General features: G+C 41.3%; 1 protein-coding gene across 1 annotated transcript; it reads right to left on the bottom strand.

Moving 5' to 3' along the window:
* Positions 1-8: 8 nt before the first annotated feature.
* Positions 9-13,604, bottom strand: LOC117744324 (rho-related GTP-binding protein RhoQ; the record flags this gene model as incomplete). Its single annotated transcript, XM_034552524.1, has 5 exons — positions 9-1,350; positions 2,577-2,672; positions 5,978-6,142; positions 12,839-12,897; positions 13,232-13,604. Coding segments are annotated over 5 exons (855 nt in total), but the record flags the coding sequence as incomplete, so codon positions are not given.
* Positions 13,605-22,493: the final 8,889 nt, after the last annotated feature.

The raw sequence follows: 22,493 nt of genomic DNA, 5'->3' as shown, positions 1-22,493 counted from the left end.
TGCTTGATTCTTGTTGTTCTGAGTTTGGACTCACGGTTTAATGCACTTAATGTAAGTCGCTTTGGATAAAAGCGTCAGCTAAATGACATGTAATGTAATGTAATGTGATAAAGACCTCAGCCCCAAACGTACAGTATGTTTTGGCATGCCACACTATAAAGGCTCTAAAACTTTCAAATGAGTCAGTTCTAGGTCCAAAATGTGTTCTCTGAACACCGTTACACTCACTGTTGCCTTGCGTTATCCCCCACACAATCCAATACACCTTGTGTGGTTTAATTTACAGATCCTTAATTGGAAACAGACTTTGTGGGCCAACAGAATGTTCAAAATCGGGAGGGGAAAAACCTGGGACCTTTTAGAGGTTTTTGAGTCCTAAAACACGGATATAAGCCCGCTTTTTCGTACTTCAGGTTCCCTCATCTAAAAGTCAATGTTGTTGTTTTTTAGTGGGTTTGGTTAGATGCGTGAAATAAGGTCTGTGGTTAACGTGTTGTTCTACGATTTAGAATACATCAGTAAATGTCACACTGAAGCTTTTACGTTTCTTATAAAAGCCGTTTGCTAACACTTTAAAAATCATAAAAGTGGTGTTCATTTGTGAAGATTATCTCATTGAACAAAACGTGCAGGTGTTATTAACTTTTGTTTGTCCAGAACTTCTTTTTTTGCAATAATCCAAAATCCTATTGGCTTTTTGTTAGCTCACAAAAATATGTTATCTCCGCAGCGCTCTTTGTCTAGAAATGTATCCTTGCTATTGTCACAGTGTCACTTAAGTAAGCCTCATTATTTAGGTTATAGGCTTTCACTGATCTGCTCTTATATAGACAAATGCACAAATCAATAATCTAGCTTTAAAAACCAAAAGACATAATATGAACTTAAAATGTAGCATTGCATGACATCAATTCTGTACAGTAAGAAACATATTTAAATGGGTATAAAAGAAGGTACTTTAGAGGAAAAGTATTTTAGAAGAAGAGACTGACTTTGTGCTCCTTTGGTTGTAAACTGCATCTTTAACCTGTGTTGGACAGCAGAAGATAGTTATGGCCTTTCAAGAGCCTTCAAAGTAGCTCTTGTTTTGTCTCTCTGTCTGTCTGTGCATTTTTCTCTTGTCTGTCTTTTGCCTCCAGTCAAGGTTTGGTTTATGGTTGGTTGCTGAATGATCTCCGGGTTTAAGTATCACGTGATCAGACAGCAGTTGATGCAGCGGGGTCCCAGTCTTCTCTTTAGAGACCCCTTTTTTTTCTTGGGAGTCAGGATTGCGATGATGGCCTCGTCGAACACTGTCTTTAGGCCCTTCTGCGTCAAAGCTGAACATTCCACATAGCAACATGCGCCAATCTGAAGAGAGGAAAAGAAAGAACCAGTCCAAAAATTCCAGTACAATACGTCAGTCAACCAGCAGTTATTATAGGAAAATGTAAAGGAATAGATTGTCTTTCCTGCCTAGAGTTATGTGAGAAGATCTCATCTTTGTATGGCAAATAGGAAGCTAAAGCTGGCAGCTGGTCAGCTTAGCTTTGCCTAAAGACTAGAAATAGCCTGGGTCTGTCTGTAACATAATCCTTCTAACAGCACCTGTGAAGCCTCATCAATATGTTATATGCCGTTTGCTTAATCCATACAAAACCTGAAGTTTCCAAACATTTATTTTCTGTTTTAAGGGGGTTATATTATAAACTGGACTATGTCACATAACCCCCCTATAAAATAGGCAACACACGTTTTTACAGTATGTGTATTGTGGTAAATACTCTATTTAGCAGCCTCGCTGTTGTTAGGATGTTGTACCTGAAATGCCTCTTGGTAACTGCAGCCATTAAGAAATGACCTAAAGTCCCACTCAGACTTGCATCTCATTGTGTAAATGTGATGGCAATTTTACATGATCTCCTGTTTTGTCATGACCGTGTAACATTTCTGGAACACTTCCATTATGGCACAAGTCTGGAGTGAATGAAAAAACAACAATAATCATCAGTCTTCCTGCATAACCAGTGGAAACAGGGGGACTATTTATTGGCTAGGAGCAATGACTTTGCCAGGCAGGATAGTTGTTTCCCCTGTTTACGAGCCTGTTCCCTTCTGGCTCAAGCTATCCCTTAAAAAATAGGTTTTATACTGAAGTGAATCTGTTGTTTTATCCAAATAGTTGGAAATGTGTTTGAGGGTTCTGCAAATACAATTATTAAGTGTTGTTAAACAACCTTGTTCAGAAACAACCTTTTTCAAAGATTGCCAGGAACTTTTGTTTCATAAAAGTTGATGCTTAAATCTGCAATTCCAATATAATGGTATTACACAGGAGGCTAAAAACGATTACAATACATCACAATTCATGATGCATTGAATCTAGAAAATGTACAAAAAAACGGTTCCATCCATTTTGAGCAGTTTTATCTTGACATGGATCTCCTACAGAGACATTCATGGGTCAAATCATCACACAGGAATCCAACTGGACCTGACAGCTGACTCCTACAGCACTGAAAGTGAAAATGTAAGCCTATAGTCCCTTTCGCCAGATATATTACTTGTCTTCTTCAGTGTAGTACAAACATTCAAACCTCCTTTGCTAGTTTCTGTCCTTGCTCAGTGGGTATAGGCTTCTCCTTCATGTCATTCAGTTTGGCAATGGTCTTGGGGTCATCACGAAGGTCAATCTGAAAGAGATAAGTAACATTTCCTCTGAGCTAAGTCACCGTTATAATCATATTGTACATAAGAATGTGGATGTCGTCACCATAACGTCAAGCACTGTGGTAGCGACCTGTCAATCACAAGATAGCCCAGCCCTAAAGCATACCCTGCTTTAGTGTCTAGTTTACTCTCAATGGGACCATAATACTAAATGGACCTGTAGTTGTATCGAGCTTTTCTAGTTTTCCGACCACTCAAAGCACTTTAACACTACATGACCTCATTCACCCATTCACACCCATTCACTGATGGGAAGAGCCACTTCCCATCATGACTAACTAATATTCACACACATTGGGTACATCCCAAGTCTCTTAATTGTCGTTTCCTCACTCCTGGCTTGAACCGGAAGTTGTTCTGCGCCGCCGTATTGACGGCTGTCCCAAAGCTCTTATTCTGCTTTGAGGATCGAGGAGCATGATCGAGGAGGCAAGAGAGCAGACTTCCAGGAAGTGTTTTAAGGCTCGATCCGCCTAGTCATTGTTCCTCAGTTATTTGATTGGACGCTGCAGCTGATCGGACTGCCAGAGTGAAGACGGATCACAGATTAAACTCAAGTTATATATTAGATCTGTTTTCTGATTCATCATCCGGTTAAAATATATGGGTAACACTTTATAATAACTACACGTTATTTAGCATTAGTTAAGTATAAGTAGACACTTAATTCATCATTTATAAAGCATTGGTCCATTATTAACACCAATCAGTATGCAATTCATAAACACAGTTATAAATGTTTTATTCTTGATTAATAAACTTTACTATTATGCGTTTCATGATTGGGTTTTCATACTTTATAAATGATGTATTCCCCATTTGTAATTTAAGTTATATTATAAACCAATTATTAAGGACTTATAAATGATAGTAAATGATGAAAACATTATTTAAATGTAAATTATTCATGCATTTATTTATACATATAATGATTTAGATATGCACTAATCGTTAGGGACTATGTTAACATGTGCTTTATAAACGTTAATATTGCAATTCATGATAAATTCAGGTATGTACTAGTCGTTAGTTAAGTATTTTGTGTGACCTCATTTAAAGTGAGGACTATCTATGGCTTATAAAGCATTTATAAATGACACACAGAACTCCGAACTAAGTCGAAAGGGAGCGTGGACCCGGGCCAGAAAGAATGCCGGCCAGGTGATGGGAGGCGATGGGAGGCGATGGGAGGCGATGCCCGTCAGTGGCCCGAGTAGTGAGTATGTTTCTTAGTTTGCTGGCACAGACACATTATTGATTATGAGTATCTAGCTAGCTAGCTAGCCAGCTAGCAAGCTGTGACTAACTAGAGGTCCACCGCGTGGACACAGAAGATGTATAAATACCACACACTGTGTAAATACTCAATGCAGTAACTAAACACCAAAACACCCAAACATCTACACTCTTGACAGTGATGATAACTGTGTTTGTATTAGTATAAGTAGTAGTTTCACACCATTAAATCTGAATCTGAAAACATTATACAATAATTGTTATCAATACTTGAAGTGGATTTGTTTTTTAGAACGTTCACTAAAAACTGTCCGGACCAGAACCAGCTGTTAAAGCCGACATCATCAGAAACCGACGTCACTTAAGGTGACGCTTAAGAGCAAAGGAAATTTTATTTCTCTTAAAACATATTTCCTTGTTTTCCTCTCTCCTCGCATGGTGTCCTTGCGTCTCTCCATGTATCCCTGGTGGGTGGGACTAAGACGCAAGGAAAATACGTAAGTGAGGGAAACGGGATGCAATTAAGAGTAGGCACAGCTACGGGAGGTTTAGTGTCTTGCCCAAGGACACGTGGACATGTGCTAGCGGAGCAGGGGATCGAAATACCGATCCTCTGATTGCTTCAGTCACCCAGCACCTGGGCCCTGGCTTCCTCCTCACTCATCGCCAGATGGTTTCTTCAGCTCAGGGGTAGTGTGACTCTCGGCCGCTCTGTGTCCTGTTTCGAAAGAGAGCACTCGCCACTGAGCCACAGTCGCCCGGTAAATAGTGCCATGCTCTATTAAAGAGGACTAGAAACTATGAGTAAGTTTTTTTTCCTCATAGGTTTTTACAAACAGACTTCTATTTCCAAAACGAGGAGATTTGTTTTACATGGCTTTAGGATGATGCCTCTTTATAATATGGTTATCCATTGAATACTTTATTAATAGTTTCACAGCAAGCCACACGGTTCCTTACTCGTCTTTTACTCAGTGCAATGCTCAGCATACACAAGTCATCCCTATCTCAGTAATAACCAGTTAATGATGAATGCGCAATCTCACTGGGACCGACCTTCATCAACCCTTTTCTCTGCTGATGTGATTTCTGTGTGACACACATCCGCATCCAGCCAAAAATGCAGCGAGCGAGTTATTACGGGACCTGATAAAAGGGCAGTAAACACCAGCTGACACACAATAAATCAGACACCCACTCCGTCCTCCTGATCGCCGCTGGGCCTTGGCTGCACTGGCATTTGGTTGCCAGGGAACAGAGACTAAAATCCACCCACAAGTGAGCCCTCATTTTTGGGAAATATGGTATTGGCATGTTTTCGTGATCAATTTTGTTTCATCTTACTAATCGTGATATCATATTTAGCGTTGTCTTTCTTGCTCCAAATGCTCAATCTGTCTCAATGTCCTCAATGATTTTGTGAAAACGGTGGAAAAGGCTAATTACATTTTGCCAGATCTCAAAGTGACATTTTCAAATGTCTTGTTTTGTAGTCCGAAACAATAAGATATTCCATTCATATGACGAAGGAAAGCACCAAAATGCTCACAATTTCCTCACAAAATTGTCACATTTGAAAAACTAGTAACCGCAGTAGTTTCTTGCTTTCTTTCTTGAAAAAAATACTGAAACCATTAGAAGACTGACTGTTTGCGGGATATACAGTCAAAACTTGCTCTAAAAAAAGCCTTCTTCTTCCATGTCTTCTGTGCATTATGCAAACCTCTTTTAGGGTTTTGAAACATTCCCATTTGTCTCCAGATTTAACAGATTCCTCTGAGGGCCTCAGTGGCTTCTTGAGGTTAAATTCATTGTAACTGATAGTGAGCTTGTGTGATTCTTAACAGTAATCAAAGCCAAAGGAGTAGAATTCCTTTCTTTTACAATCTGTCCTAAAACTTGACAGTTTATCATATAATTTTGGTAGACATGTGACATATTTGATATTATTTTGACATATATCTGAGTATAAAATCAAATATAAGCAGTAATTTGAAGCTGATCGTAAAGGAATGGTGTATTTCGAACTCACCTGGGTGCCAATGAGCAAGTGGGGGACACTGGGGGCATACTCCTGCAACTCGGGCACCCATTCCTCGCGCACGTTCTGGAAACTGGCAGGGTTTACCACAGAGAAGCAGATAAGGAAGACATCGGTCATCGGGTAGGACAGCGGCCTCAGGCGGTCATAGTCTTCCTGGAAGAGGACGGAACAGGAATAGTTACCAAATGGGGGCCAGGGGAGGGTTAGCAGATGTGATTTAATTTCCGTTTCTCAACATCTCAAAATTACTGCTCGTGAATTATTAAAGCGACTTCTTCTTCTCATGGCACACATTTTGATGCTTCTCTGCCTGCTGGCTTGAAGACAAGAACAATGAATGGATCTCCAGTAATTTGATATGACTCAACCAGACCAGATCGGTGTGTGAAGTGAATTAATCTCTCGTTCTCTCTTGTCTGGGAAACTTTTATTACCCACATCCCTGAAATCAAAACAAATTGGATCCCACTTTGCCAGAGACGGTTGTCACAGGGCGACCGAGCACCGGAATGACTGATGCCTTCAGCGAGTCCCATTCTCTGCCAAACACACCCGAAACAGTCAAATGCGATCACACTGCTATAACCCCATAAACGAGTTATTCTCACGCAAACGCATTGAGAGGAATGGTTACGCAAAACTGAGCTCAGGATTCTCCAAACAGCAGTAGAACAGCCAGGCGGAATGTGTCATGAATTCAGGATATACCCATTTTATATTTGATCTGAGTAGATGATGAAAACAACGTACAAATCTTCACTCTCATGCTCAGCAGATTTGTTCGTCAGTGCGTACATGACTGCGCTCCACTTGGAGTGGGTCATGTGGATGCGAGTCAAAAGATTTATGAGTTGCTCATCCTCTTACTTCCAAGTGTTTCACAGCTCGGCCCATGCAGGAATTTTAAATCATCCTTTTAGGTGCCAGTAGCTACACGACAAGATGAGTCACAAGATGAGCGCTTCGACAGTCAGAGTCATTTGAGTCGCTTAAGTGTGAATGACAGCTTACCTGACACTATCCAAATTCCCTTATGTGATAAATCAGTTATGAATGTAAACCATCTGGTGCTCTGTGCAGGCAGAGGCAAAGGATAAGGATGATTCGCAAACACTATGTGTCACTTTGGATTTTTATATAATGCGATAGAACAACATTAAATACCAATATTTGTATTCAATTTACTGAGACACGGGCAGCGTGATATATAAGATATGAATTTGCCTCACATATTTTCCCATACCGTTTACACTATGGAATCTATCCCTTTCAATATGGTGGCTGTGTTGCACTAATCAAATAGCAGGATGGCTTTGTAGAAATATTGGATTTTTACCAGATTTTATCATAAATGTGATGAAGACAATACATTCCCTGGATTAGACCAAAACAGACATTCTTATCTTGTCATCATATACAATTACTCAATAGGAAATAGATTTTCCAGAACATGAACAACAATGCAGACCAATTGTATGTGTAATATTAATATACATTTTGCCAATGCTAGCAGCGTGGGTAAAACATTTTTGATCTTTATTGGATAGATTGCCACGACATTTGGCACAGACATTTAAAATCGTTCTCGTTCCCCTTTGGGATGAATTATTCTAACTTTGGTGACCCCGAAACGTTTACTCTCGCGCACTAGCGCAATCATCAGGTCCACATTTTATTTTGTCCGATAGTTTGCTGTGCCTACGTACGGCCTCACAGAGCTGCTAGCATATGGTTGTCGAATTGCTTACGAGGTCAAGATGAAATAACCAGATGGGGGCTAATCACGGCAATTAAATACCTGATATCACGTTGATTCAACAGTCCTGTAAAGATTTGAAATATTTCCTACAATGGTCTAATACAAATCTCTCTCTTTCTCCTTTCCTACGCCTAGAGTCCTCTGAGCTCTATTAACAAGAGTCGGAGACGCCTGTTCTCACATGGCTGCCGGGTGGGAAACGAGAAACAATCCCAGACACAAGACGCTTCTATTCACAAAAGTTTGGCTTCTGAGCTGCAAATCTGCACATTTCTGGGAACTGGATTTTTTTTTTTATAAAGCTATTTTACTGGCCCTTTTAATGGATATTAATGATCATTAATCTTAGCCAGAGCGCGGATGCACTAAGTCTATTCATGCCTGTGTCGGGAGAGCACATCCTGCCAGATCCAACAGATAATGTTGCATTTAATGGCATAATGACAGTGGCACACAAACTGCGCATGGCACAAAATTAAGACTCTTTATGAATCAATTGATCTTTTCATGTACATGCTTTTTTTTTTTTTTAAGTTTCCTAAAATGTTACTGAATATACTACTTTAGGTGGAAAGTATGATATGAAAGAATACTTGTAAAGACAGTGGTGAGAAATATTTCAAGGGGAATTGGTGGATTTCAAGGGTAAAGGGTTAGTTTACTCACCATGGGAATATCTAACTAACAGCTGTATAACGTCTTCTATGACTCTAAAGTCCCTTATGATGCCATCAGGACTTATCTCAGTTTTAGCTTGGACAAAAAAAAATTGGGGGAAAAAGGCTGATAATATACTACACTTTTCGTATGACGACTTAATCACACTAATCAAGTGCCATAGAGTTCCACTGTTGTCCAAAAATGATGAGAAGCTGGGTGTCCCTTCGTTACATGAACACACACACACTGCAGTTTATTTTGCATTGATCCCACTCTGACCAAATGTGTATGAATCAGCTGCTGAAAATGTTACTCAAACAGGAGCATTATTTTCTCCCGTTTGAGTAACATTTGCTAAAAGCATTTAAGGGAATTACCGTGTCCCTTTGAAATAGAATTAAATGTTGTAAGATGTACATTTTTAGTATAACATTGCAGTTGGGGCTCAAAAGTATTCGTAGATGGAGCAACAACTTGTTGGTTTGGTTCTTTCTCATAGGATTAGTTTCCAAGCTGTTTGAGAAATGTGCAGTTTCCCAGCAGGATATTGTGCTATTTGTTGCATCATGGGAAGTGTGTTATCCGGTTGTTTTTGGAGCTTCACCCATCTCTGCCTTTGCTGTCTCTTTTGAGTGTGGCGACTTTATGGAAGTGCAATACTAAATTGCTGGTGTGCTCGTTTAATGGAGACACCCATGACCCAACCCACTGGTGGGTTTCCCTGCACGTTTTGAATTACTGTTGGTATCTCGGGATTTCACCTAGACTGCATTTTACAGTATTTTCTGACATTTTTGTCAGACATAAGAATCTATTAACGTGTAACTTATTTATGAATGTGAACAGTTGCCCTAACCTTTTCTCTCAGAAGAGGGGAGGGGAAGTGTACAATCTAAAGTTGAAAGTGTGAGGTGAAGCATACAGTCTATAGTATTTCTATCTCACCGTATCAAAGCGGCAGAGAGGTGACAGGCTCCCCCACTGGGTAAAACCATTTACAGTTCCCACCTGCCAACCTCCCTGGGGGGGTTTGGGGTCACTGGGCCACTTTGGTTTGCTGAGTCAAAAAGGACTGTCCTGTATCAAAAAGGACTGTCCTGTATCAAACAGTAACAAGGGAGGGGGTAGTGGGTGAAGTGGTAAAAATAATGACAGGATGTGCGGTTGAGTGTGAAAACAGTTGGGGTCATTGGGGCATTGGGTCCACGAATACCATCCCAACTCCTGAGTTCCTCCACCAAAAGTGTGCCCATGGCGACCACGGCACTTAGAATTCACTTCCTGTTACCTCCTGATCCTCCCCTGGCAGGTGGTGCTAGATTCTTCTTGAGTGCAGCAGCAGCAAGAGGAGAATGAATGAATGAATAAGTAAAAGCTTTCCCCTCTTTTCCCTCATCACATTCGGCGAAAAAAACAGACGCCACAGACGTCCATATGGAATCATTCAATCGGCGGCGGTTGGAGGGAGCGTTGTGGCGAGCGCGCAGACGATAGCGAGCAGTATCAATGTCATGGCAGACAGAGCACGGCGGCAACCGGGATTGTGTGGCCCCGACATGTCAGGGGGCTTGGGTCTGTAATGCGGCCGATATGGCGAAGCATTGTGTAGGCTCCAAAAGCCGTGCCAGGAACAACATTGTAACGGTGAGATTGAAGCCAGTTAAACATGTGTCGCCTAGGCCAGATAGTGGAGATGATGAGGAAGGGCGGGTGGTTGACATGAAAGAGTCATAAAAGAAAAAGGAAAATGAAACTGAGAGGACTGAATTAACCAATTTCTGGGTAATTTTACACCCCCCCCCCCCCCCCCTCCTCTATTCCTCTTTTCTGTCTTCTTTTCACTGTCTCCCTCTCTCTTTGGGGTGCCGGGGCTTTGATCAGATGCTAAGGCTATAAACATTACCAGCTGGCCTTGTGCTCCGCATAAAGGGGTCAGCAGAGTCGAGGGGGGGGGCGTTTTCAAGGAGTAGTAACGCTCCTCTCGGTGGCCGGCAGCACTCACGGCAGACATCTGGGAGAACTTCTCCATTTCAGAGACACTCTGAACCGGCAATAACACACACCATATCAAACACGGCAGAATAGACAATACGGTTCCTGTTTCTTGCAAGCGATTAGTAACACCTCCACCATCTGTTTTCCAGAGACCAGAAATAAAGCGTAGCCATAGGTAGCTGTTTGGGTGGGAAGACGGAGGCATTGATTTGCTATTCATAGACTGTTTCAGTTTGCGTTCGTGAAGGAACAGAGCAGAGGGGGGGACGGCTGAATATTCCCACCCGGTTGACCTTTCAACCGTCTCGTTTTTTGTTTCTTTCCGATTGTCGGATCGGATTGCAGATTGTGACTCGTTCTGAATTCACACAGTTAAATCCGGCCCGGAGGAAAGCGTTAACTATTCAACAGTCGCTGGAAAGACCGGAGGGTTAAAGGTCTTAGGGTCTTTCAGCATAGCTGAAGGGAGACTTGTAATTATTGTTTTTATTCTGTGTTTCTCACCAAAATGCATCGTATGGATGTGTACTGTTGCGACGTATCTTAATAAATGTTACTCCTCATTTTCTGTGCGTTTTCCAATAAAAGCCAGCAACTTGGGTCAATTTCCATGCCTTTTCAAAAATAAACTTCCGTCAGGAAACTGCTCAGTTGGGTCTAGGCAACAAAACTACTCGGTTAGGTTTCGGAAAAGATTGTCGTTTGGGTATAAATAACCATGGAAGTGTTGGAACTGCATGAATAAATCAACATTGACTCCTCGCTTCACACGAACAGCGGCCGGCGTTTGTCCCACCCGCAATGGCTTTAAACTTCCTCATTCATCATGACGTGGATAACATACGGAAGAACTTCGCGGGATATATACGAATTTACGCTGCATAATTTTTCATAGGTAAAGCTACACACAATGCTGGTTGAGACCAGCCTGACTGCTGCCAGGGTTGTAGACAGGCCGCTTACGTCGAGCATGTACACGATACAAACAGATTGGGGGCCCACTCGTAAATAAAGTGCTCCATTGCGCCTCTAGTGGCCAGAAACTCCACAGGGCAGCTTTAAAATTTTTGTGTATTAATGTTCTACGTCTGCAACCTAGAATTATTTTCATTGTATTATCAAATTGGTTTCCGACCACTTTCTGTTGATAACTTGACTAATCATTTTAGCTGTTGTGTAATAATATAATCAAATCAAATCAAATCAAATCAAAGTTTGCATCTCAATGTGGAAAACACACAACAAATATGCGATTCCCTTCTTATTGCCAGTAGACAAGTCTGCCTTTCTGTTTTCTCTTTCAACTAGTGTCTCATGTATGTATATGTGTGTGTCTATATATATACAGTATATATATATATATATATATATATATATATATATATATATATATATATATACTTACTCAGTCCGTCTTTCAAACTCTCAAACCGGAGTTGGTGATTGTTGGAACAGTAGAAAACCAACAAAGATGGTTTTGATGAGTTTTACTTCTGTTGAGTTTGAACGAAGTTCACAGCGTCTGACTGGAGTCTGGTGGCTTTGAGGAGAACATATTAATGATACGTTTTGTACGTTAATAGATTGTTATAATTGTTTGTTTACTATATATTCATTGTTTGTATATATTATGTCATGTTTCCATCACCGCCAATTGGAGCTGGAACCGATTCATATTTGTAACTATTGCAGAGTCATGTGTCCTGAAAACGAATGCAGACCGTAGGACCTTTACCACTGAAGACCATGCCAGATGTCATGGGGGGGGGGGGGGGGGGTCTTACGTTATCCTCCAGACCAATTGACGATCTGAAAGTTCCGGCGGCCATAACACAGTGTGTGTGTGTGTGTGTGTGTGTGTGTGTTTGTGTGTGTAGGCAGTTGGGTTTTCAATATAGTTTTAATTCTTGCTCGCTGAATGGCACATTGTGAGGAAAAAGCCCATGCATTAGGGCAGCCTTGTTTAAACATCATTCCAAAATATTTATTTTCCTAAAAAGTCTGAACCTGAAACTTTTTTTATTTGTCCTGTGTGCCAACTTAATTTACTATTAACAAGTAACATATAGACTGATATTTACACATCTGAACAAAAGCTCACAATTATTATTATTGTTATTCTAACACCATTTTTTGTCAAATAGCACTTGTGTTCTGGACATAGGAGCCCTGTTCTCCACATAATAAAACTATTAAATGCCCCCCAAACCCCCACTTCACTAGCCATCCCGGTCCACGGCACCCCCACACTCTGGCAGTAAACCCATGTCACCTGTTGCAGCTTAGTGTCTGGCATGAATATGGGTGCCTGTGGGCACCGTCGGGTAGTTATTGGTCCCAGGAGCGCATAGGGAGACCAAGATAGAGTGAGAGACAGAGGGAGGGAGTGGGTGTGTGTGGCACCTGTCCAGAGAAGAAGAGGAAATCAACCGTACCTGACCAGCTGTGTCATACAGTCCCAGCAAGTACTGCTTTCCACCGACGTTGACACTCACTGCGAGGAAATGACAAAGAGCACGTTGAGAGGAGGATGGGAGGAGAAGGAGAGAGGACAAGGAAAGGGGGAGCAAAAAGGGAGGGAGGGAGGGAGGGAGGGGTCCCCCAACCCCTCTGTGCTATGAAGGAGGCAAACAAGTGCTTTTGATTATAGCAACAGATGCATTCCAATCTAGTTGGGAGGGCAGAGGAAACAGGGAATTTACTCACTCTCTTATTAGTTTTGAATTATTGTAAAATACCCAAAACACACACTAGAAGCAGATCTACATGACGTGATGTTATTAGTAAACGCCCATAGACAGAATTTAAAAAAAAAATAATATTCCTACCTGCATAATGATCAAAGACTGTGGGCACATACTCCTCTGGAAAGGCATCGTTGGCATAGCTCATCAGGAGACACGTTTTGCCCACCGCACCGTCTCCCACCACGACGCATTTTAACATGATGGTACCGGTTCCGTTAGCCACGATCCCGACCTTATCATCACCATCGGCCTCCCCGACGCACTGTGTTGTCCTGACTCCCACCTCCTCCTGCTCCTCCTGCCGCCGCCGCCGCCGCCGCTGCTGCTGCTGGGCGTTAATTCCCGCACGACGCGCATCACCAGCGTCGGAGGCGCACAGAGCAGGACTGGAACTGCATCTCTCACAGGCGTAGCCTCCTACCAAAAGTGAGCGTGGAGTAAGTCGGGCCGGCAGTCAAAGTGAAGACCCTCGGTCCCCCCACCCCCCCTAGAACCGTCTTTCTCTCCCCGAGAAGCACCGCGGGTGCCGCTCCGTGGCTACTCGCGCTCCGTGGTGCCTGTCCCTCGCTCTCCAGCACGGGGTGCTCCCTGCGCTCCCTCGCTGTCTGTGCGCACTGTGCCGCTGCACGGTGGGTGCGCTTGCTGGAGAGGCGGAGCTTGGGTTTGAAAGCAAGGGGCTCTGGATAAAGTACAGTCCGTGTAACGGATCCCCGTGTATGAAGTGGCATGAAACTTACTGCTGGTGAAATTACTCTTTAATTTTCTTCCTTTGGGTACATTCATTAAAACTTGTAAACTATCACCACCGTAAGAGCTTTAGCCTCATACGGGTCCATTAAACTATTACACTTTCTTAAATGTATAAATGTGCATCCGTCTGTAACAAGATCCGTAGCCGTACCGTCAAGTTCGCATTCAAATGTAAAACAAATCTGCGATTCCTTTTTACCTTTTCAAAATAAAAGTCTTATTTATCTATTAGAGAGGAAGTAGCATAACGCTTCTATAAATTCGTCAAGCAATACAATATCTAGGCATACGTCAAAACCAATAAGGCAAATACAAAGCAAAAAAAACAACAACAAAAAACAATAAACCTTCCATGGGGTTATTTACAGTCCGTCTGGAGGGCACGTGTGGACCAAGGACTGTGAGAAATTACATCATATATTTTAACAAAAGCTAATGCTCAAACATAGGCTGACATTACAGTCCTTATATGAGGAGGGCGTCGCCGGGAAATGGAACAGTATCCTGAAGTTGCCGATTAGGACGACCACACACATCATAGGGCTCTGTTGGACCATTAGCCTTTTGGCTACCGATACTCTAAACTCCAATACACAAGTAACCTTAAACAACAAAGGTGATGTAATATTGGTCGACTTTGGCGAGCCCTGCATTTGTGCGACCAGACATAAGCACAGACCTGCCACAAAAGTCATAAACATTTCTAAATTTAGGGAAGTCTCTGTGTGCTTCTCACATGACTCGTGGTTGAGGAGGATAAATGGATAGCACATTCTGAGCAGTGTGTGCGTGTGTGTGCGTGTGTGTTTGAGGATGGATGGGATATGTGAGACCGGAGCAGGGAGCTGCATATGGAGATGCCAGTGTGTGTGTGTGTGTGTGTGTGTGTGTGTGTGTGCGCGTGCATGCGTGTTTGGGAAAGAAGTAGGAGATACCGAGATTTGACCTCTGGTGCAGTCAGCCAGGTGTGGGCTATGTGTGCTCGAATTAACAGGCTTACATGTTCATGAAGACAAAGTGTCTCTGCAGATGGAAAGCCATGCACACACACACACACAGATTTCCCAGGAACGAGTCAGCTTCTTAACACACAACTCTTGTTGTGTCCTTTTAAAAATGTGCACTACTAAAGCCCGTTTATATGACTCCAACAGACATCTGCCAGCCTGTTCTGGAGATTTTGGCTTCTTATCACTTTGACATCACAAACACCTCGGAGAATTTCTATCCCGTTAGCATCTCCTGATCCTAAATAAGTCACAAAGCTGTCTGAATCATATATGTTGACGACTACTTAGTGTTACACATTTAAGTGAAAACACAAACTACTTCATCAAGTCAGTTGACAGTTTCTAAAGGAAAAATAGATGAAAGCGGTAAGAGCAAATAAGTGCAGCAATTGGGCTTAAATACAATACAAATGAAATGTGGATAAAATAAAATACTAGAAATACTTTGAATACGTTACACATGCTGAATATGGTTGAATACTGTTACATTTTCTATTTTAATTCATATGAGGTTTTTTTAACAGGTGTGTACAGTAAAAAAAAAACTACAAAAACATAATCTGCTATAAACAGCAATGACCTCATAGGCATGTAGTACTCCTGCCAAAGGTGTTGCATTGGAGACACAAGGCTGGGCCGGGTGGCAAGGAGGGGGGGTATGATGATTCAATAGACGCATTTGATTTCTCCAGATTGTTATTTTTTGTTTTTATGCTGATAAGACATTCATTTATGGTACGAAGCGCTTGACCAACTTGACAATGAATATGTGTGTTGTCAAACAACATAGAAAAATGACTCTTGAGCTAATTAAGGTTATTTATTAAGGGTTTATTAGGATTTTAAAGGGGTACAGTGTGATAACAAAAAGCAGAATATGTTAAGTTTGGGGGGGGTGTTTGTTTTGGTCTTTCTGTCAATTTTGCTCTGAGTTATATGGTCCAGTACTGACACCATGAGGATGACATTTCAGAGGTTCAGAGTGAAATATATCGGATTATCTAGATTACCACGCACTTTGGAACCAACGTTCATGTTCTTTGTGAACTTTACAGACCTCTTGACTTTTCATCCTAGCGACATCATTGGGTAAAACTTGCAACCGTATGTATTGTTGGATCCATACAGCCTCACAGATCGGCGTGCAGGGCTGTAGACTCTTTCATAAAGAAGATTTTACTAAATGTATAGCCCTTAAAACATTAAATAGTCAGCAGTAAACCTGAAATGGACTTTGTCATCAGCCGCACTCTAATCGGATAACAAGCAGACAACAAGCCATTGAACTACAGGGCTTTCCTTGCCAAAATGATTCTTAGTCCACTAACACTCGTGCAATTGTGTTCAATATTCGAGTAGTTGATTTAAAAACTGAGTTTCTCCACATAAAATAAAAAGCACCAATCTCTCGTGTTTAAAGGTTTTGTCATTCAGCATGAAAAAAAGACCAATCGACTATTGACTGAGACCAAAACGACCGATTAGTCAATTGATCGTTTAGTTAATTTAATCGGCAGATCTGGAAAACAAAGAATCTCACAGAAACACCTCTTTGAATAGCTCATGTCTTTATGTTTCTTTAAAATACATATTCAGCTTGAAAAAAGCATTTAAAAAAACAACTTATGGACTAAGCCGGATTTCTTTAAACTACACCTGAATGGGAAAACATACTAGAAAGGCTGTTTCGTAAAAGGCTGTTGCCGTGGCTACGCACTCTTCGTCATGAAGACAAAGATGTTTTTGGGGCCTAGAAATGCTCAAAACACACCCAAACTTCCCACACACATATACTGTCCTAGATGTAGTTGTATGATATGATTGTAATCCTTCATAATGGTAATTCGGCTCGATAGCGCCCCCTACCAAATGTCAACAAACCTTCGACAAATTTTGACAAAGCAGCCCTCGCAGTAGGTTTGACATAGAAATACAACATTTTGGAGGCTTATGTAACACATGTTACCTTAAAAATAACTCTTCCTGTTTGTCATTTCATCCTTTGAAAAGAGAAGACAATTTTGCTTTTTAACTGACAAAAATAAAATTTTAAAAAAGGACTTTTCGAATGAGAAATCTTAAAAAAAAGAAAATGCCATTTGGTTTTTGTATTCCCACAGAAGAGGTTTAATTCATAAAGTAGTCTGCGGTCCTCTCATCCTTCTCCCAACTCGTAGACAAAGACCTATTTTATTTCCCAACTGAATAGCGAACCTGTCACATCTGAGTTCCAGAGGAATTTATGCCGTGGATTTAGCCAAATCGTATTGGTTATAAATTAACCCAAAGCAAATTCTTGGATTTTAAAATAAAAACAAAAGAAAAGTATTTCATGGTTTATTACTACTGATTTATTTGTATAAAAGTGCAGAAAATCATAAATAGAGGTATACATATTGGAATTAAAGAATAAATACATTAACCATAAGAAATAGTAGTTTTTACGGAATAAATAGAAATCCTGTAGGATTTTGCAAACGTGGATCCCATTTTAAATAGTTCGGCAGAGTTTATGAACTTCTTATATGTACACATACACAAATAACTTACAAAACTCATAATTGTCAATTGTAAATCCTCATGACAGAGCCACTAGCAGAAACACATTTCATCCCCAGTAGCATGGATGTCCAGTCCCTCTCCTCCCAACCAGTCCTCACGCAGCTCCCCCAGAATCTCCTTCAGGGACAGCTCGGGCAGGGGGGCGTGCCTGGACTCCCCGCTGCCTTCCAGCGCGGCCCCGCTCCATGAGTTGTCCAACTGCGAGTACTGACTCTCCACTGGTGGGCTGCTCTCCAGACTAGCATCCCAGTAGCCAGAATCTGGAGTGTCTGGAGTTGAGGAGTGGGAGGCGGAGCAGGGCATGGACACCTGCTGCTCCGCTGATCTGTACACAATTGCTGCCTGACTGGAGCTGGAGCCGTAGCTTCTCATCTCCAAAGGAGAATGGCACCACTGGAGCGGGACGGGGGAGGTTTGGCTGCCCAGCTGGGACCAGAAGCCCCTCAAGGGTGGGCTGGAACTGTATCCCAGTGGTCTGCCCTGCTTAAGCCTGTACGTGGAGCCGTAGTGTTCTTCAATGGTGGAGTAGGCTGGGGGGCGTTGTCTGTAGTCGCAGGCCACCTCCAACTCTTCCTTCACCTGGGCCGGGTAGGCTGGTGGAGGGCCCTGAGGCGGCAGATGGATGGAGCCAACCTGTGGGCCCTTGAAGGCGACCGCATGGGGTGGAGACAGGGCGTCGCACGCTGTGCTGTCAGAGAGCCACAGAGCTTTCTTGGCTCCTTTGCACTTCAGGGTGCGAGCTCTTCTGTTCTGAAACCACACCTGGACAGAATAGGCAAAATAAAAATAATAGCTAAGATTCCGATCGGGACAGATAAACAAAACAATCCACCCTGTTATTCATTGTCAGGGCAAACAGGCAGAGGGACAGCATAATTAGTATCACCGTCAGAGCCTTGTTGTACAGTCTATCTATGAGCTCAAACAAGGCCCTGATAAAAACAGCTTGTGTCATCTTTAAGGATAAGAAGGAGTAAAGTGATAAAGTGATAGCGTATCTACAAATCTATGCAGGATGCATTTGAAAACAGAGCCTTTTTTATGATAAGAAACCACAGAGCAAAAGGCCTTATGACACAAGCTACACAGCCATCTGTGTGTTTGGGCTTCCGTGAACAGCACGCATGTGTGCATTTAATCTTGTGACAACACCAGTGTCCAATCAATAAAGATAATGCCTAACTTATCTGAACAGAGAATTTCACTAACTCTAAGCAGAGCGACTGCGTACCTGGATGCGGGACTCCGGCAGGCCCGTGGTCTTGGACAGGCTCTCTCTGAGGCTGATGCCCGGGTACGGGTCGGTCTGGAAGGTGATGCGCAGGAGCTCCACGTGTTCCTTGGAGAAGCTGGTTCTCTTTCTCCGACTGGCGCTGCGGTTTGAGCTGCTGCCGGAGGCCACAGGCCTGGCATCACCTGATTGGGGAGAAAGAGAGAGGAAGCAGTTTTAACGTGTTTTTTAAAATTATTATTATTATTTCTTTTCTCCAAAGCCTTCTTGTTGTGCTCTGAACCAGGGGCTGTTTAGTTACTCACCAGGCTTCTTTCTAAAGATGCAACTAAACCTTAATGCAAAATGCCCAGATTCAGAATGTTGAATATTCAGTGATACATATAATTAACTGCCTTTTCTTTTCTGGTTGAAAAAGTTATAACTGTAATATCTAAACAAAAACATTACAATACAATTAAAGTTTATAAATGGAGAAAAAACAAGGATTGTGTCAAAATCTTAATTAATTGTATTTGGTCTTCCTAACTTTATGCTACCTGACACAGAAGATTATAATTTCTGGTTATCTATCAGTTCTACTGCCAGTGTGTTTTTCTTTTACTGGTTATAACAAATCTAGCTCTAAACATGGCTAATTAGCCCTATTTAGTGGGTTGGTGAGTTGCCTTTGAGCACACGCAATGGGCGCCAACGTGTTTGCACAAATCTGAGGCTTCTCTGTTTTTGGCATCCATGGTGCTGTAAAAATACACAAATATACAAAAAAAAGGCTTCAAGACATGAACAAAACACAAAGACTGGTCTTGATGTGAAGATCACAAAGCATTTCTTACCATTGCTGGAGTCCTTCCACATGGCAGCGGTTAAATAAATGAAGCTCTGGGAACAAATGGATTTCTAGTGGACTTCTGATCTGACAAAGATCAGTGTGACACTGTGTTCCTCTACCGGGAGACTGGGACCGTGTCTCCTGCTTGCAACAGGGTACCTTTTATATTGATCACCTGAGACCCCGGACGGCCACGGTAGAGCCGGAAGAGTGTCGGGGTGGGGTGTTGTTTAACTTGGAGGATGGGTTCTTAAGGCGTACTCTGGCCCTTCCAACACCTCCTTAGTTATCACCTCATACTTATTAAAGTGGTGGCAAGGTCAATGGCAAATATGACTGATCTCGGGAGAGACAAAAGGAAGTCTTTCAGTGATTGTCAGCCTCGTCGATACCACTTAAGTCGAGGACGACTCACATGTGATTGTTTATGTTTCTGTGTTGCTGAATATGCGACGTATTGAAAGGCCCACAGAATTAATTTGTTGTATCTTTTTCATCCATTATTGGTCTTCTTTGGTCTTCTATTGCATTTTATTGTATGATGGCACACGTATGTGTGTTAGGGTTTTCTGGCTGTTAACTACACATGCGCGTGTGTGTGTGTGTGTGTATATATATATATATATATGTATATGGTTATTCATAATGTGTACATTAAAGTACATGTTTTAATGGGAGAAGGATTACAAACATTACTTTCTTAATATTCCAGGGGTGCCCTTTATTTCAAATGTAGCTGCTCTGATTAGTGTTGAGCACAAACATCGACAGCTTTGCACACTGTTGACCGCTCATCAACCAACAATAGTCTTGAAGAAATGTTTAACTCACAGGCCTTAGGGAAACACAAAACGGCATCCTGAGCCGAAGCCCACTGGCGGCTTCTGTTTTTTCTTTTCTTTTCAAATGCAGAGCAGCTCGTTGCTGTCACATGAGGGTAAACAAAAGGGGGGTAATTATTCACTGATGAATTGGACCATTACACTGCAGCTTGAATAGGTGCATCAAAGCCAGTGGCAGTACTGTCAAATGGTTCAACATGTCCAGGCCTGAGCTGGATGCAAATTGATATATATATATATATATATATATATATATATATATATATATATATATAAATAAATAAATAATGTATTCCTCCCTATGCTTTTTCAGTTCTAGGCTTGAACTTTGACTTCTTCCCTGTTGATTCCAGAGCTGCATGTCAAATGCGTCCAAAATGTAAAATGCCAACCTACGGAATCTAAAGTCAAACAGTACATAAGGGCAAAGTTCAGACACAAATTTACCGTATTTGTCGGCGAATTAGAAAACAATGCCAATTGAAGTCTACTCGGGTTATCTAACGCAACAGAACAAGCTAAGGCCGTCTCTTTTTCATCTTTATCTGAAATCAATGTCTCCATGTGTGGAGACGGCTCCTGAAAGTCCCACCAACTCTCCCTGTGCTTTATCCAAATGCTATCAGACTTTATACCACAAACTACCAATGCTGGAAGCAGCCACACTCACTAATTTTGAAGTAATAATTGCAATGAATTCTGGATAACCATATTAAAAAACGTACCACATATTTCATTATCTAGTATTAGTCTGATAAAATAATAAAAACGGGAAAGAGTCTTATCAATAAACCATTTCAGCAGATTAAATGCTTGCTCTACCCCCGTTTACATACAATGATCGATTGATTAAAGATAACCAAGCACTGGTCCAGCATATAGGCTAATCAGCTAATGCAAAATCATTATAAAGAGCTTTGTTTAGTTCGGAGATCTGCATTTTTTTAAAGCAAAAAGTCATCTGATCATCTTAACTCTTCATGTAAATTGAGACGCATAATCCTCCAAACCAAAACAACTGCAGGAACCTGGCATAGAGGAAGGCATAAACAAAATAGTGTATGGATTCCTGTTTGGAAGTAGTGCTGCAGTTTGATTTTCCATTTGAAGTTGTTTTTTTTACAAACTGTATATAATAATGTACTACTTTTAAAATGTGGTAGTTGTGGACAAGGATCCAAAACTACAAGGTAAAGGGGGAGGCATGTCCTTTTTTAAAAACAAATACAAAACAAATAATGGTTCTGCCATAATACATGACATTTGGTGATTTTAATAATAGATGGTAATAGTTGGATTTTGTTTAGACATGAATAAATGTGTTATACTTCATATACAAAGTAGGTCCTCTGGAAGCGTAGAAGATATGCAGATTATTATAGAATTTATTGAGTTTTTTAAATGCTGCTGCATCCCTCCCCATCTAAAATTACATTATTTTCATTATTTGTTTGGGAGTAGTAGAAAAAAGTCTAATAGAAGATAGCGGTTGTAAGTCTTCTGTTTAATTGTTATATTTCTAATAAATATATAAAGCATTGGTCACTGCCCCAATATAGTTTATGATCTAAACCATAGCCTATCTAACAATGATTAGCTTTTCAGGGGCAATAGGGCAAAGTCTTAAAAGAGGCATGCACAGTACACGGATGTTAACTGAAAGCACTTTTAATTTGTGAAATTAAGTATCAATTGTAAAAAATTACAGAATATTTCCCGGTAACTGAAAATATTAGAATATTCTACCGGAAGTCTGACTGTCACAGTATTAGTAACTTAATGTCTTTTAAAAATCTCTTTCAAGCATCAATTTGTATAATTTCTTTTATCATCGTCTCTAAAGTGCCACAACTAACGTTGCAGTGACGAGTTGGTATTTAGCCACAGTTTAACATCGGCCTACATTTGATATTTATGTAAAGCAATAGAAAAACTCCATAGTGACAGTTTCCTATCAAAGGTTGATATATAGCATGTTTTTTTTATGATGACTAATTATTTATCAATTTATGTAACAGCCCCCCATGAAAAAAAGACAACAAAAAAACGATCACCCCACCCCGTCCTGCCTCCCATCGGATCTCTTCTCACGTGTTCCTACACGGTCGTATTTGAC

The sequence above is a fragment of the Cyclopterus lumpus genome, chromosome 15 (assembly GCF_009769545.1).
Source record: "Cyclopterus lumpus isolate fCycLum1 chromosome 15, fCycLum1.pri, whole genome shotgun sequence".
Classification (NCBI taxonomy): Eukaryota; Metazoa; Chordata; class Actinopteri; order Perciformes; family Cyclopteridae; genus Cyclopterus; species Cyclopterus lumpus.
Note: the sequence above shows the minus strand (reverse complement) of the source record. Positions and strands in the feature narration are given on the sequence as shown.